The sequence below is a fragment of the Salvelinus alpinus genome, chromosome 21, assembly GCF_045679555.1.
Source record: "Salvelinus alpinus chromosome 21, SLU_Salpinus.1, whole genome shotgun sequence".
Lineage (NCBI taxonomy): Eukaryota > Metazoa > Chordata > Actinopteri > Salmoniformes > Salmonidae > Salvelinus > Salvelinus alpinus.
The window spans coordinates 13,774,059-13,789,249 of record NC_092106.1 but is presented as its reverse complement, the minus strand read 5'-3'; the positions used below and the strand labels follow the sequence as shown (position 1 = coordinate 13,789,249).

At 46.5% G+C, this 15,191-nt stretch overlaps 1 protein-coding gene and 1 non-coding gene across 5 annotated transcripts in view; both read left to right on the top strand.

Moving 5' to 3' along the window:
• LOC139548544 (huntingtin-interacting protein 1-like) overlaps positions 1 to 15,191 on the top strand; it is a 47,211-nt gene that overhangs the window by 24,797 nt on the left and 7,223 nt on the right. For 3 of the 4 annotated variants that reach the window (XM_071358250.1, XM_071358248.1, XM_071358252.1), the window contains exons 5-23: positions 678 to 758; positions 1,220 to 1,296; positions 1,640 to 1,701; positions 4,148 to 4,288; positions 4,579 to 4,636; positions 4,799 to 4,874; positions 5,099 to 5,233; positions 5,495 to 5,595; positions 5,867 to 5,939; positions 6,081 to 6,264; positions 6,460 to 6,548; positions 6,910 to 7,026; positions 7,161 to 7,172; positions 7,456 to 7,557; positions 8,412 to 8,606; positions 8,701 to 8,848; positions 9,109 to 9,195; positions 9,697 to 9,804; positions 10,151 to 10,287. In XM_071358250.1, coding sequence (XP_071214351.1) covers positions 678 to 758; positions 1,220 to 1,296; positions 1,640 to 1,701; positions 4,148 to 4,288; positions 4,579 to 4,636; positions 4,799 to 4,874; positions 5,099 to 5,233; positions 5,495 to 5,595; positions 5,867 to 5,939; positions 6,081 to 6,264; positions 6,460 to 6,548; positions 6,910 to 7,026; positions 7,161 to 7,172; positions 7,456 to 7,557; positions 8,412 to 8,606; positions 8,701 to 8,848; positions 9,109 to 9,195; positions 9,697 to 9,804; positions 10,151 to 10,287 — 1,983 coding nt within the window. The remainder of the gene's footprint in view (positions 1 to 677; positions 759 to 1,219; positions 1,297 to 1,639; positions 1,702 to 4,147; positions 4,289 to 4,578; positions 4,637 to 4,798; positions 4,875 to 5,098; positions 5,234 to 5,494; positions 5,596 to 5,866; positions 5,940 to 6,080; positions 6,265 to 6,459; positions 6,549 to 6,909; positions 7,027 to 7,160; positions 7,173 to 7,455; positions 7,558 to 8,411; positions 8,607 to 8,700; positions 8,849 to 9,108; positions 9,196 to 9,696; positions 9,805 to 10,150; positions 10,288 to 15,191) is intronic. The other variant, XM_071358249.1, reaches the window with a different exon arrangement.
• Positions 9,249 to 9,352, top strand: LOC139548658 (small nucleolar RNA SNORA16B/SNORA16A family). Its single transcript, XR_011669747.1, has one exon. It is a non-coding gene; the product is annotated as a small nucleolar RNA SNORA16B/SNORA16A family (small nucleolar RNA).

Sequence of the window (15,191 nt, the reverse complement as noted above, 5' to 3'; positions counted from 1 at the left end):
TCTATTTCCTTGCAACCTGTCAAACTGATGCACAGTCTTATTTATATTTTTAGTTATTGCATTTTCTCCCCGGTCCCTAAACATATTTGTTCTGCGAAGAAGCAGAGATGACAAATAGATCTTTACTGACATCAACTAGATTTAAACATACATTCTATCCATTTATGACATTATTCTGGTGAGCATTTTTTGACTTCTAGGGCAACATATAATGACAGAAGAGAAGCTGCGTGTATCTAGTTATCGATTATAAAAAATTATAAGCAGAAAAATATCTAAAATCAGGCGAAACTAATCTTGCACCCCCTGTCAAAAAAATGTTCCGCCGTCTTTGACTGTAGCCTACAATGCATTTTCTATATTGGCGGGTTAGAGTCGGGTGTGGGCCTCAGATTTTCACATTATCACGTAGTCGGGCTCTACTGATGGGTTAGCAATCACGAGAGGGTGCAGGTGAACAAAGAGCACCACTAACACACAAACATACATACTATTGACACCCTCGTACAGTGTATGACTTTGCAGAAGCAGATCCTTTTTATTTCATGATAAAATTCCTTCTGCAACTAGCGATCCCTTTAGGAATTCTCCCAAGCCACTGGAGAAGATCATGTCTATCTCACTTTGATCTGGTCTCTCTCCGGTGTCTCACTCCATCTGTTCCCCTCTGCCCTCAGGGTCACCTGAGTGAAGGCTATGGGAAGTTGTGCAGCATCTACCTCAAACTGCTTATCACCAAGATGGAGTTCCACGTCAAAGTGAGTAGTGCCCCAGCCTGTATGACTGACAGACAGACCAGTCTCCCTTCTGTCTCTCTCTCATATACCCTTCTCTAGGGATATTCCTCACACAGACACACGTCTCTAAAACGAATGGCCATTTAGGAGTCAGTAGTTCATAGACCGCTAAGCTCAGTGAAATACTGCAGGCAGCAGACTTGGTGTTGCTCTGGAGGTTTTAGTCATTGTTCCTGATTTTTTTAATTTATGGAGATAGATGCCTATTGAATTGGGAAAAACCGAAGGTAAATCTCAATTGTATTTCCTTGATTCCTCACGTCCTATCTCCTCATCTCCTTCTCAAAGAACATTGTAGCAGAAGACCTTGAGTCTTCTCCTCCGATGCGTTTTGAGAAGGAGGGAATGCGAGATGAGACGAGGAATCACAATTCAGATTCAGACCCATTTTCTGCAATGACTCGTTCTTCTCTCTCCCCCAGAATCCCCGTTTCCCCGGAAACCTTCAGATGTCAAACAGGCAGCTTGACGAGGCGGGAGAAAACGACGTCAACAACTTGTGAGTGTCGCTTGCCTTTGTTGTTCCCGCTGAACCACAGAGGGCTGGATCTATAATGATACATATTTTAATATATCCCCAATGTTCCCTTTGATTATGATTACAGGTGTTGAAAATGACAAGAAAGGGCATTATTTTTGTTATTGCCTTCTATTAGACTCCATATAGAGCATATGACTCTTGTTATATGTATACAAACCAACTCTGGGTCATTGCTACATGGGTCTTACAGCCTCTGTATGTGTGATGTGTAGGCTATGCCTCCACTTTACATGCTGTGAACCCTCTAATCCAACACCTTTTGTGTATGTGTGTGTTTGGTGTGTGTGTGTCCTCACTACAGCTTCCAGTTGACAGTGGAGATGTTGGACTACCTGGAGTGTGAGCTCAACCTCTTCCTGGGTGGTAAGCTATTTCTCTTTCTCTTTTATATTTATATACACTGCTCAAAAAAATAAAGGGAACACTTAAACAACACAATGTAACTCCAAGTCAATCACACTTCTGTGAAATCAAACTGTCCACTTAGGAAGCAACACTGATTGACAATAAATTTCACATGCTGTTGTGCAAATGGAATAGACAAAAGGTGGAAATTATAGGCAATTAGCAAGACACCCCCAATAAAGGAGTGATTCTGCAGGTGGTGACCACAGACCACTTCTCAGTTCCTATGCTTCCTGGCTGATGTTTTGGTCACTTTTGAATGCTGGCGGTGCTCTCACTCTAGTGGTAGCATGAGACGGAGTCTACAACCCACGCAAGTGGCTCAGGTAGTGCAGCTCATCCAGGATAGCACATCAATGCGAGCTGTGGCAAGAAGGTTTGCTGTGTCTGTCAGCGTAGTGTCCAGAGCATGGAGGCGCTACCAGGAGACAGACCAGTACATCAGGAGACGTGGAGGAGGCCGTAGGAGGGCAACAACCCAGCAGCAGGACCGCTACCTCCGCCTTTGTGCAAGGAGGAGCACTGCCAGAGCCCTGCAAAATGACCTCCAGCAGGCCACAAATGTGCATGTGTCTGCTCAAACGGTCAGAAACAGACTCCATGAGGGTGGTATGAGGGCCCGACGTCCACAGGTGGGGGTTGTGCTTACAGCCCAACACCGTGCAGGACGTTTGGCATTTGCCAGAGAACACAAAGATTGGCAAATTCGCCACTGGCGCCCTGTGCTCTTCACAGATGAAAGCAGGTTCACACTGAGCACATGTGACAGACGTGACAGAGTCTGGAGACGCCGTGGAGAACGTTCTGCTGCCTGCAACATCCTCCAGCATGACCGGTTTGGTGGTGGGTCAGTCATGGTGTGGGGTGACATTTCTTTGTGGGGCCGCACAGCCCTCCATGTGCTCGCCAGAGGTAGCCTGACTGCCATTAGGTACCGAGATGAGATCCTCAGACCCCTTGTGAGACCATATGCTGACACATGCACATTTGTGGCCTGCTGGAGGTCATTTTGCAGGGCTCTGGCAGTGCTCCTCCTTGCACAAAGGCGGAGGTAGCGGTCCTGCTGCTGGGTTGTTGCCCTCCTACGGCCTCCTCCACGTCTCCTGATGTACTGGCCTGTCTCCTGGTAGCGCCTCCATGCTCTGGACACTACGCTGACAGACACAGCAAACCTTCTTGCCACAGCTCGCATTGATGTGCCATCCTGGATGAGCTGCACTACCTTGTGTGGGTTGTAGACTCCGTCTCATGCTACCACTAGAGTGAGAGCACCGCCAGCATTCAAAAGTGACCAAAACATCAGCCAGGAAGCATAGGAACTGAGAAGTGGTCTGTGGTCACCACCTGCAGAATCACTCCTTCTTGCTAATTGCCTATAAATTCCACCTTTTGTCTATTCCATTTGCACAACAGCATGTGAAATTTATTGTCAATCAGTGTTGCTTCCTAAGTGGACAGTTTGATTTCACAGAAGTGTGATTGACTTGGAGTTACATTGTGTTGTTTAAGTGTTCCCTTTATTTTTTTGAGCAGTGTATATATATATATATGTCATCTGCAACCGCGCTTATCTAAAGGTGTTGTGACATAACCTGGCCCTCAGCATTCACACACAACCTGGTTCTAGCTTTTATATGTCAGGGTCATGTTCATCCGTGCACACACCGTAAAACATTTTGCAACCGAAAACAAAAATGAGCGTTTCTTAAGTCCAGGTGTCCCTTTTTTAGTTTTTGTCCATTCTCTTCCGTTTGGGGCATAATGAACATGACTCTGGTTTTGGCGTCATAGGCTACGTCCCAATAGCCACACTAGCATACTACTTAGAATGTGTGCCCAATACATTGCTTCATTGAAAGTAGTGTACTAGCATGGACATTAAAACAGAGTTATACAGTACTCTCCTGTCTCCCTTCCACTATAAGCTCTTCACAAAGTAAAACACATATTTCATCTTCCATTTGTCTCAACATGATTGCCCTTCTGCCTCCATTTGAACACTCTCAGTTGGACTCATTTCTACCCTGTCTCCTCATGTCATTCACACACACAGAGACTCTTTGCCTCCCATCAGGAGAGATGTTTTGCAGGCTAAAGCATCACGTCACCCAAGAGCTGAGAGCCCTGACTGTGTGTGTCAGGGTTTGGATGCACAGGAAACCACATCTCTGTGTGGACGGAACGACTGGGTCCGTAGGGACTGGCATCAGAGCGGGAGGGAGGGAGTGCAAAGGCGATGGAGGGACTGAAAGAGAGCTGTAATGAGAGGGGAAGAAAGAGAGACTGTTGGAGTACATACTCATTGGTTGATTGCCTGACCACCTGTGTGCACATACACATGCACGCACACACTGTGTGTGTGTGAGAGAGAGATGATCACTGATGTGTGTGTCCTCCCTTGCAGTGTTCAGCTCCTTGGACATGTCGCGGTCTGTGTCGGTGACGGCGGCGGGCCAGTGTCGCCTGGCTCCACTGATCCAGGTCATCCTGGACAGCAGCCACCTGTACGACTACACCGTCAAGCTGCTCTTCAAGCTGCACTCTTGTGAGTCCAACACACACGCCCCCCGCTGGACAAATAGCAGAGTGACAGCCTGAATACCTCATACTTGGCTACTAATCTAAGGCCAACAGTTTTTCCTGTGACCTTCCCAGAAAAACTGTGGCTATTCCAAGGGCACATAATTCACATAATTTTCTTGGTCATATCATAGGGTTACGAAATGCCTAAAACCTTAGTACACACACACACACACACACACTCTGTAGTACATCCACATTCTCAGTAGTTTCACATACACACACATTCCAAAACTGTTTGTCTGTCTGTTTTAGGCCTTCCTGCTGACACACTCCAGGGCCACAGAGACCGCTTCCAGGAGCAGTTCAAGAAGTCAGTTCACGCACAAGTCATGGATCGAGTCCCAATTGGCACCCTATTCCCTATGTAGTGCACTAATTTTGACCAGAGCTCATAGTGCTCCGCCACCTGACCTAACTAAGTTGTGATGATGAAGGTGGAGTGTTTCATCGGTGTGTGTGTTGTCTCTGCTAGGCTGAAGAGTCTGTTCTACCGCTCCAGTAACCTGCAGTACTTCAAGAGGCTCATTCAGATCCCACAGTTACCTGAGGTAAGAGTCCTCCTGAACTAGCCTGTAGATTAGACAGGATCTCTGCTGTGTATTTTCAAGTAAATACTGTATCATTCACACACACGCATGAACATAGTCTCCCATTTTCTCTGTTGCCCTTGCTTACTCTTGAGGAATTTGGGCCCAGGTTGCTGTTCGGCTACTTGGGTTAAGTGCTATACAATTTGATTAATTATGCTCGCTCTCTCTCTCTCTGCTGTCAGAACCCACCTAACTTCCTGCGGGCGTCGGCGTTGTCGGAGCACATCAGTCCCGTGGTAGTTATTCCAGCTGAGTCGTCCTCCCCCGAGACGGAACACATGGTGGACCTGGTGGATACCGACGTCCCCGTCCAGCCGGTAGCCCATCTGAACATGTCTCATTACTGCTTTCTTATGGGGCGCCGTTTGTAACATGCCGTAGTGTGTGTGAAAGATGAATTTCGTGCACTAGCTGACTCACACACGGAATAATTTTTTTTCACAAAATATGCCATGTTACAGACGGTGCCCTTCCTGTGCTCTGTCTTAGTTGTTCTGTGTCTGTCAACTGAACCTAATGAAACCTAAAGCCTATAGAACGACTGTCTGTCTCTGTCTTGCTGTGTTGATTCCGACTAGGCTGCTGTGGTAGAACCCAGGTTCGACGACCTCTTTGGCACGTCCGCCGCCACGGACCCATTCAATTTCAACAGTCAGAACGGAATGCGCAAGGACGACAAGTAAGACACCAGAAGCAAACTGCTACACTCTGGATAACCGAATTTGACATTTGTAGGATATCCTTGGTCTGTATAGATTGTCACACAATTCAGACCACACTGACCTCCAATAGAGGTACTGCAGCTTTCCGTCCCAGAACATTTTGCAATGGAAAACCGAAAATACGCTTTTATCATTGGCCACATCTAGCCATTTCTTTCCCTTTTTCGGACTGTTTTCCTCCATTTGGTGCCTAATGAACACGACCTTGTCCTGTCCTGTTTCCATTAGGGACCGCCTGATCGAGCAGCTGACACGGGAGATCCAGGCCCTCAGGGAGGAACTGGAGTCCTTCAGATTGGAGGTGAGGGGGGAGGAGGTTTAATGAGGCACTTGAGCCACTACAGAGGCAATTCTCCATAATGCCTGAACTTCTGAGGCAGTGTGTTTACACACTGTTGAACCATAACACTCTCTCCCTCCTCTCTTTCTGTCTCTCTCTCAGAGTGGGCGTCTGTGCCAGGCGCTGCGGGGGCGTGTCGATGAGCTGGAGGCGGAGCTAGCAGAGCAGAGCCACCTGAGGATGCAGGCGTTGGGAGAGGGCGAGTTCCTGCGGGCGGAGCTTGACGACCTGCGCCGGGTCAAAGAGGACACGGAGAAAGAGCAGCGAAGCCTCACCGAGATCGAGAGTGAGTCCAGGGACAGCCCGCCAGACAACCCCAGGCCTCAAGATTTACATGAGTCACTCAAACATCTTCTTACTGTACCTTCAGCTGATATCAATGCCTACACAAACTTTTTGAATTACGTGTGCATATCTCAAGTCAGGATTCAGCCATCTGACTGTTGTGACAATAACAGCTCTGTCTGTCCGTGTGTCTCAGGGAAAGCGGTGGCCAACGAGCAGCGCTACGTCAAGCTGAAGGAGAAGTACACAGAGCTGGTGCAGAGTCACGCTGACCTGCTGAGGAAGGTAGGCCCATCCAGACCCCTTACGATCGAAGAACCTCACCCCTCAGACTCATGGTGCAGGCTGACTCCTACCCCTCTCAGCCAGTCCCATTTAGCTCCCTTCCCCTTGGCCCAAACCCGTCCATGTTTGCAGATCTGAAGGGTCTGGATAAGTATGAAGTGTAGTGATAGAGCTTCCACCAATCAGAGGGTTTGGGCCAAGGGAGGGAGGAGTAGTGTGATCAGGGACCCTTATCCATTCTGTACTACAACATTTCTATGGAGAATACACTTCTAGCAGCAATGCTCACACATTTCTTGTTTACAATTCTAAAAACTCTTCCCTCACCTAAAACCGTCTGTGTTTCTGTTCGTGGCTTCAGAATGCGGAGGTGACTCGTCAGATGACGGTGGCGCGGGCGGCTGAGGACGAGGTGGACAGCGTGAGGAGAGAGATGCAGGAGAAGGTCAAGGCTGCCAAGGAGGCCGCGGAGAGACGGGTGAGGGCGAGACACGCACTCCCACAGGGATGCACACTCTCCTGAAATACTGTGTGTTTACAGTATGTATCACCTCTTTCTGTTTTCTCTCTCCCCTTTTTCCCCCTCTCCCTCTCTCGCTTTCTTGGACACAGAGGACTTCAAATGTAATATACTTTACTTCTTCATACTACAGTACATTTTCAACTTTTTCTCCATCTGTCTCTGATCATTTAATTGTGTAACTGAGATGCCTTGCTGTACATGTGGGAGTTAGATAGGTAGAATAGACGGAGGTAGAGAGATGGAGACCTAGCAAATAACATGCGTCTCTGTTTCTATCTCTCTCGTTCTCTCTTTTCTCCTCCCCTCTATCTCTCTCCCCCCACATCTCTCTCTCTCTGCTCTCTCCCCCGCCACTCTCTCTCTCCTGCCTCTGTCCCCCTTCAGGAGCAGGAACAGGTGGAGCAGCTGCAGGAGCTGCAGAGAGAGCTGATCTCCAGCAGGGCGGAGCTAGACACCCTGAAAAGCACCATGGCCTCGTCCCAACAGGTAGCCAACTCTCTAACCTAAAACACCCTTGTGTCCTCTACCCAACAGTACATTCCTCCTCTCCACTCTACCCCACAATACCTCACCCTGACACCTTCAAATTGTCTTTACTCTGTTTTTATCTTTACATTCCACAACTCCATGTTACTCTTCGACCCATCTCTGTCTGTGTACGGTGCCTGTGTGCGTGTGGAATTGTGTGTGGAGAGGGTTGTGTGGAGCATCGGTGCAGACCTCGATCTCTGCGTGATCCCGACACTGTGTAGTCCTACCAGGCCATGAATGTCCAATTACCATTCCTCCTCTCCATCGCCCATCCCTCTCTCCACTCTTCCACTCCTGTCAACCCCTATTTCTGAATCAACTTCTCTCTCACACGACCACTCCCTCCTGTCCTGACACACATGCTCTGTCACTTTGTCACACATTTCACTTACAAACTCTTTCTTCCCGTCTCTTGTTCACGTTCTTGTTCGCATGCTCAGGAGGGTGCCCACAAACAGGCGAGGGAGAGTAGAAGAATGGCAGTTGTCATTTCCACATCTCATAGCACTTAGGGCGTTGTCTCTTAAAAGGTGGTATTAGGAGTGTATAGTGTGTGAGCGTTTTCGTTCAGTTCAACAGGGAAACGGGGATATGTACGATCCTAAAATACTGTGTCACGCTCTTGTTCTCCTTTCTCTTCTCTCTCACTCATTCCCCCCCACCCCCCCCCACTCACTTTCTCTTTCTACGTCTCTCCCCCCCCACTCACTTTCTCTTTCTACGTCTCCCCCCCCCACTCACTTTCTCTTTCTACGTCTCTCCCCCCCCCACTCACTTTCTCTTTCTACGTCTCTCTCCGTTTCTCTCAGTCGAGTGAGGAGCTCAGTTCTCAGCTCTCGACTGTGGAATCGGAGAAGGTGGAGCTAGCGGATTCCTTGTCGAAGAAAGAGGAGGAGCTTGCAGGCCTGGGGGAGGAGCTTGAGCGTGTTCAGAGCAGCCTGGCCAGTGAGAGGGAGAGCGGCGTGAAGACCGCCGAGGCCCTACAGAACCAACTCAATGAGAAGGTGTGGCAGCTGTGTGTGTGTGTGCGCCTGTGTGTGTCAGCCTCTCAGTGAGTGTGTGTGATATCTGATTCTCTCACTGACCCTGTGTGGATAGGAGAGCAGGGAGCAGGCCCTGGAGAGCCAGCTGGTGGCAGCCCGCTGGTCCGCCCTACAGGGGGCTGTGGAGGAGGCAGAGAGGATAGTCCAGGACACACTGGCCCAGCTTGACGACCCAGCACACATCAGCTGCACCAGCTCTGCAGGTCAGCCCCTAACCTTCTCCAACCTCTGTCTTATGCACACCTGACTCCAGCTTTGTTCCTGTCTGTCCGTCCGACCGTCTGAGATGATGCCACATTGTGAAACCTATGCTGGATGTGTGTGTGATGCCTCAATCTACTTGTACATGTGTGTTTGTGTTCCAGGGTGTGATGTAGGATGATGTCCCCTCATAATAGTGTGTATGTTTGTATGTATGGTGGAAGATGCCTCCCCCCTCACTGTGTACCCTCGTTGTGTGTAGACTACCTGGCGTCCAGGTGTCAGGCCTCTCTGGACTGTATGGCCAGACTTCACTCTGCCAGAGACAGCTACCTGGCAGACAACACAGGTCAGACTCAGAACTTACTCCCCTAGTCAGCTTTGTGTCATCACAGTCTACTTTCAGGCACCTATCGAAGCTGTTGTTCTTGTGTAGCAGACAAGGTCAAAAGGAAGACAAAAAACGTTACTTTCACCGACGGCCGCTGTGCAGTAAAAATAAAGAAAAACTCTTGAATGAGTGGGTGTGTCCATACTTTTGACTGGTACACATGTATATTACTTGAAGAAAAGTTCCTTTTTCAGTTTCTTGCCCACATGAAAGATCTAGATTTCTATTGTCCTATTTGATTTCTTCCCAATAGAAGAAAGTAAATGTAATTGAATATGTTGCAGGTATTCATTATTCTCTTTGTGGACAGTGGAGATTGATAGTAAAGTGCTTCTTTATAGCTAAAATACCTGGGTTTTCAGCATTACAGCCTTCAAGTACTTGAAAATTAAAGTAGCATATCCTGTTGATTGTGTTTAGGCTTTATAGTAGTTTGACCTTTGACCCTTGGTTCTGCAGTTGTGTCGGAGCTGGTGCGGGCAGTGACCCATCTTGCCCACCTGGTGGGTGACACCATTGTTCAGGGCAGTGCCACCTCTCACATGGTGCCAGTGGAGCAAGCGGACGGTGAGTGTGAGCTGTCCCTGTGTCTTCTCAACTGAAATGTGTACTCACACATCCAGGACAGGAATGTTCCAGGATTTTTTAAATAAAGTTTGATTTGAGCCATGTCTTATAAAAAAACAACTCTACATCCCTATATACATCTGTTAGAGAAGTACTGATAATGCACAGACGCAACGATAGCCTAGCCTGGTCCCCGATCTGTTTGTGCTGCCTGTCACCGAGTGACAATGACCATCGGCGTTGGGAAGACTGCACAAACAGATCAGGGACCAGGCTAGCGGTTAGCCACCCACTTCCTCTAAGTCTCCATACTGTGTCTGTATCCCCCCCCCCCCCCCCCCCACAGCGTTGTCAGACAGTGTGAAGGCGTGTGGGGCCGAGGCCCTGGCCCTGCTGGGTCAGATGAAGGTGCAGGAAAGCCTGGCAACGGCAGATAGCGCCATGCTGAGGGCAGCACTGGATGGCATCCTGGCCACCGCAGAGGTCAGTGCAGTCTTTATGGTCATACAAGTTTTGTTGTTATTGTTGCTGCTTTATTCTTAAGAGTAAATATGAGTACATAGTACAGTTTAGGTGCAAATTACAGTAATTTGATTTCATAAAAACATTTGATTATTATACCAATTAAAAGGAGGAGGAGAAAAACATTATTTTTATACTATGCAGTGCCCAGGTTACTAACATTGATACTAACAATACAGAACCATTGAAAAACCTGTCAGGCTGCAGGTTGCAGGTAAACTTGAATAGGCTACATGTCCATTTTATCTCAAAGTGAACTATAAAAAGAAAACAAGGCTGTTATTAAACACTTGGCATCTCATCAGAAGAAGAATCACAATCAAAAAAGAACAATCAAACAATCACAAGTTGACTACTTGTTCAAAAGATTCTGTACTATGCCTACTGGCAAGAATGTCAATCTACTTTCAGCCCTAGTTTCTATCAACAACCTACCTCTTGCTTAAAATCTGCGATATCTCTTACTGCGTATCTCTCTCAAGAGGCCGACACTGATCTTGTAGGTATCCCTGGTGGTTGGTGCTGCGTTATGTATAGGTCTTCCACAATCTACATGACGCTGGTCATAGGCGATCGTAACAATGATCCGATCCATGTTCTTCTCTGCAGTAAAGGGTTGTGTGTTATCACAAACGGCATCATTTGGCAGGATTCTAGCATCGGGGTTGATTTCTGGATTGAGGCTTCCCAATGCAAAGTAGAGTCGTGTGGCCCGATCAATTGCTGGGAGTAGCCCCTCGGTGTTCCCAAAGTAATGGAAGCCATAATGCAGCGCGTGTGCGTTGCAAAGTTTATTTTATTTTGTCACATGCGCCGAATACAACAGGTGTAGACCTTACAGTGAAATGCTTACTTACAAGCTCCTAACCAACAATTCAGTTTAAAAAATATGAATAAGAAATAAAAGCAACAGGTAATTAAAGAGCCGCAGTAAAATAACAATAGCGAGACTATATACAGGGGGTACCGGTGCGGGGGCACTGGTTAGTCGGGGTAATTGAGGTAATATGTAGATGTAGGCAGAGTTATTAAAGTGACTATGCATAGATAATAAGAGTAGCAGCGGTGTAAAAGAGGGGGTGGGCAATAGTCTGGGTAGCCATTTGATTAGATGTTCAGGAGTCTTACGGCTTGGGGGTAGAAGCTGTTTAGAAGCCTCTTGGACCTAGACTTGGCACTCCGGTACCGCTTGCTGTACGGTAGCAGAGAGAACAGTCTATGACTAGGGTGGCTCAAGTCTTCAACAATTTTTAGTGCCTTCCTCTGACACCGCCTGGTATAGAGGTCCTGGATGGGTGGAAGCTTGGCCCCAGTGATGTACTGTGACGTACGCACTACCCTCTGTAGTGCCTTGCGGTTGGAGGCCGAGCATTTGCCATACCAGGCAGTGATGGAACCAGTCAGGATGCTCTCGATGGTGCAGCTGTAGAACCTTTTGAGGATCTGAGGACCCATGTCAAATCTTTTCAGTCTCTTGAGGGGAAATAGGTTTTGTCATGCGCTCTTCACGTTAGTTTGTTGGTGTGTACACCAAGGAACTTGAAGCTCTCAACCTGCTCCACTAGAGCCCTGTCAATGAGAATGGGGGCTCGGTCCTCCTTTTCCTGTAGTCCACAATCATCTCCTTTGTCTTGATCACATTGAGGGAGAGGTTGTTGTCATGGCACTACATGACCAGGTCTCTGACCTCCCTATAGGCTGTCTCATCATTGTCGGTGATCAGGCCTGCCACTGTTGTGTCATCGGCAAACTTAATGATTGTGTTGGAGTCGTGCCTGGCCGTACAATCATGAGTGAACAGGGAATACAGCAGGGGACTGAGCACGTGCCCCTGTGTTGAGGATCAGCGTGGCGGATGTGTTGTTACCTACCCTTACCACCTGGGGGTTGCCCGTTAGGAAGTCCAGGATCCAGTTGCAGAGGGAGGTGTTTAGTCCCAGGGTCCTTAGCTTAGTGATGAGCTTTGAGGGCACTATGGTGTTGAACGCTGAGCTGTAGTCAATGAATAGCATTCTCACATTGGTGTTCCTTTTGTCCAGGTGGGAAAGGGCGGTGTGGAGTGAAATAGAGATTGCGTCATCTGTGGATCTGTTAGGGCGGTATGCAAATTGGAGTGGGTCTAGGGTTTCTGGGATAATGGTGTTGATGTGAGCCATGACCAGCCTTTCAAAGCACTTCAGATATGGCGTCAACCAACAGACATGTGCGTCTGTGCGGCCGTTGATGGTCAGCTGTTGAGTGAACCAGTAGAGCAACTTGAGGCCGTGACGTGTATAGCTGTGGCCGAACTCTATGGTTCTCAGGTCATTGCTTGATTGAAGAGACTTGGACCAGGGACAGCAACTGGAGGACAGAGCAGACCAGGCCTTTTCTGTCCATGGTGAACGTTGGTGTAGCTTGAATCTAAGCTGGAATCTAGATGATTAGGAGTGTAGATCTGGTCCCCAACTCACCATTTTATGGAAGAATTTGGGTATGTCACAACCGTACTTACTCAATCAGTTACTGTTATGGGGATGAGGAGCAAACTCCCATGTTTATTGTCTTGGTAATAATGGGGGGCATGTTAAATTTGTTCAAACAGTAGTTAGTTACATCATTCAAGTAGATCTAAATGCATATTCCCATGAAACTGATTGAGATCAAGTGGTTGGCCTAATTTGGTATTTGTGAATATTTATTTGAGCCAATATGTATATGCATTTATGCATATTTTAATATGGTATTATTCAATGGTCTACTGCAGTACAAACTTTGATTGAGAAACGATGACGTAATACATTTATTTTGCGATCCGGCACCTAAAAAATTGTCAATACACCACTGGTTAGGTCCCAGCAGTTGTTGGGGACTGGTGTCCACCGGCGTTTGTTTTATGCCTTAGACATGGGCTCTTGTTTGCCATGTCACTTGGAAGTTTTATGATATAAAAATGTATGTGAAGAATTATTGCTGCTGTCCACTCTCTGGCCTGCCATGGTTGTGAAATTCTCTGACACGGTTTGTGACATACAGTTGTGACATACGGTTGTGACATACCTGACCTGCAAGCTCCTGTTACCTACACTACCAGTCAAAAGTTTGGACACAGATACTCATTCGAGGGTTTCTCTTTATTTGTACTATTTTCTACATTGTAGAATAGTAATGAAGACATCAAAACTATGAAATAACACATATGGAATCATGTAGTAACCAAAAAAGTGTTAACTTCTCTAGGATAGGGGGCAGCATTTTCACTTTGGATGAATAGCGTACCCAGAGTGAACTACCTCCTACTCTGTCCCAGATGCTAATATATGCATATTATTATTACTATTGGATAGAACACACTATGAAGTTTCTAAAACTGTTTGAATGATGTCTGTGGGTATAGCAGAACTCATATGGCAGGCAAAAACCTGAGAAGAAATCCAAACAGGAAGTGAGAATTCTGAGGCTGGTCGATTTTCAACTCATCGCCTATTCAAATCCCAGTAAGATATGGATCTGTTTGCACTTCCTATGCCTTCCACTAGATGTGAACAGTCTGTAGAACGTTGAATGAAGCCTCTACTGTGATGTTGAGCCGGATGGGAGGTGTTTTAGTCAGTGGTCTGGCAGAGAGCCAGTTCCTGGTCATGCGCATTCCACATGATATCGCCTTGCGTTCCATTACTTCTGTAGACACAAAGGAATTCTCCGGTTGGAACGTTATTTAATATTTATGATAACAACATCCTGAAGATTGATTCTCTACTTAGTTTGACAAGTTTATTCCACCTGTAATATAACTTTTGGAAGTTTTCGTCCGACGTTCGCCTGGACCTGCGCGAGTGTTTGGACATGTGTACTAAACGTGCTAGCAAAAGTAGCTACTTGGACATAATTAATGGACATTATCGAACAAAACAACAATTTATTGTGGAACTAGGATTCCTGGGAGTGCATTCTGATGAAAATCATCAAAGGTAAGGGAATATTTATGATGTAATTTCGTATTTCTGTTGACTCCAACATGGCGGAGAAATGTTGGTTATATCTGAGCGCTGTCTCAGATTATTGCATGGTGTGCTTTTTACGTAAAGTTTTTTTGAAATCTGACACAGCGGTTGCATTAAGAACAAGTGTATCTTCAATTCTATGTAAAACATGTATCTTTCATCAAAGTTTATGATGAGTATTTCTGTTATTTGACGTGGCTCTCTGCAATTTCTCCGGATATTTTGGAGGCATTTCTGAACATGGCGCCAATGTAAACCGAGATTTGTGGATATAAATATGCACATTATCGGACAAAACATACATGTATTGTGTAACATGATGTCCTATGAGTGTCATCTGATGAAGATCATCAAAGATTAGTGATTCATTTTATCTCTTTCTGCTTTTTGTGACTCCTATCTTTGGCTGGGAAAATGGCTGTGTTTTTCTGTGGCTATGTACTGACCTAACATAATCGTTTGGTGTGCTTTCGCCGAAAAGCCTATTTGAAATCAGACATGTTGGCTGGATTCACAACATGTGTAGCTTTAATTTGGTATCTTTCATGTGTGATTTAATGAAAGTTAGATTTGTATAGTATATTATTTGAATTTGGCGCGCTGCATTTTCTCTGGCTTTTGGCCAAGTGAGACAGTAGCGTACCGCCTAAACTCAGATTTTTGGATATAAATATGAACTTTACCGAACAAAACATACATGTATTGTGTAACATGAAGTCCTATGAGTGTCATCTGATGAAGCTCATCAAAGGTTAGTGATTCATTTTAACTCTATTTCTGCTTTTTGTTACTCCTCTCTTTGGCTGGAAAAATGGCTGTGTTTTTCTGTGGCTATGTACTGAGCTAACATAATCGCACGGTGTGCTTTCGCCGTAAATCCTT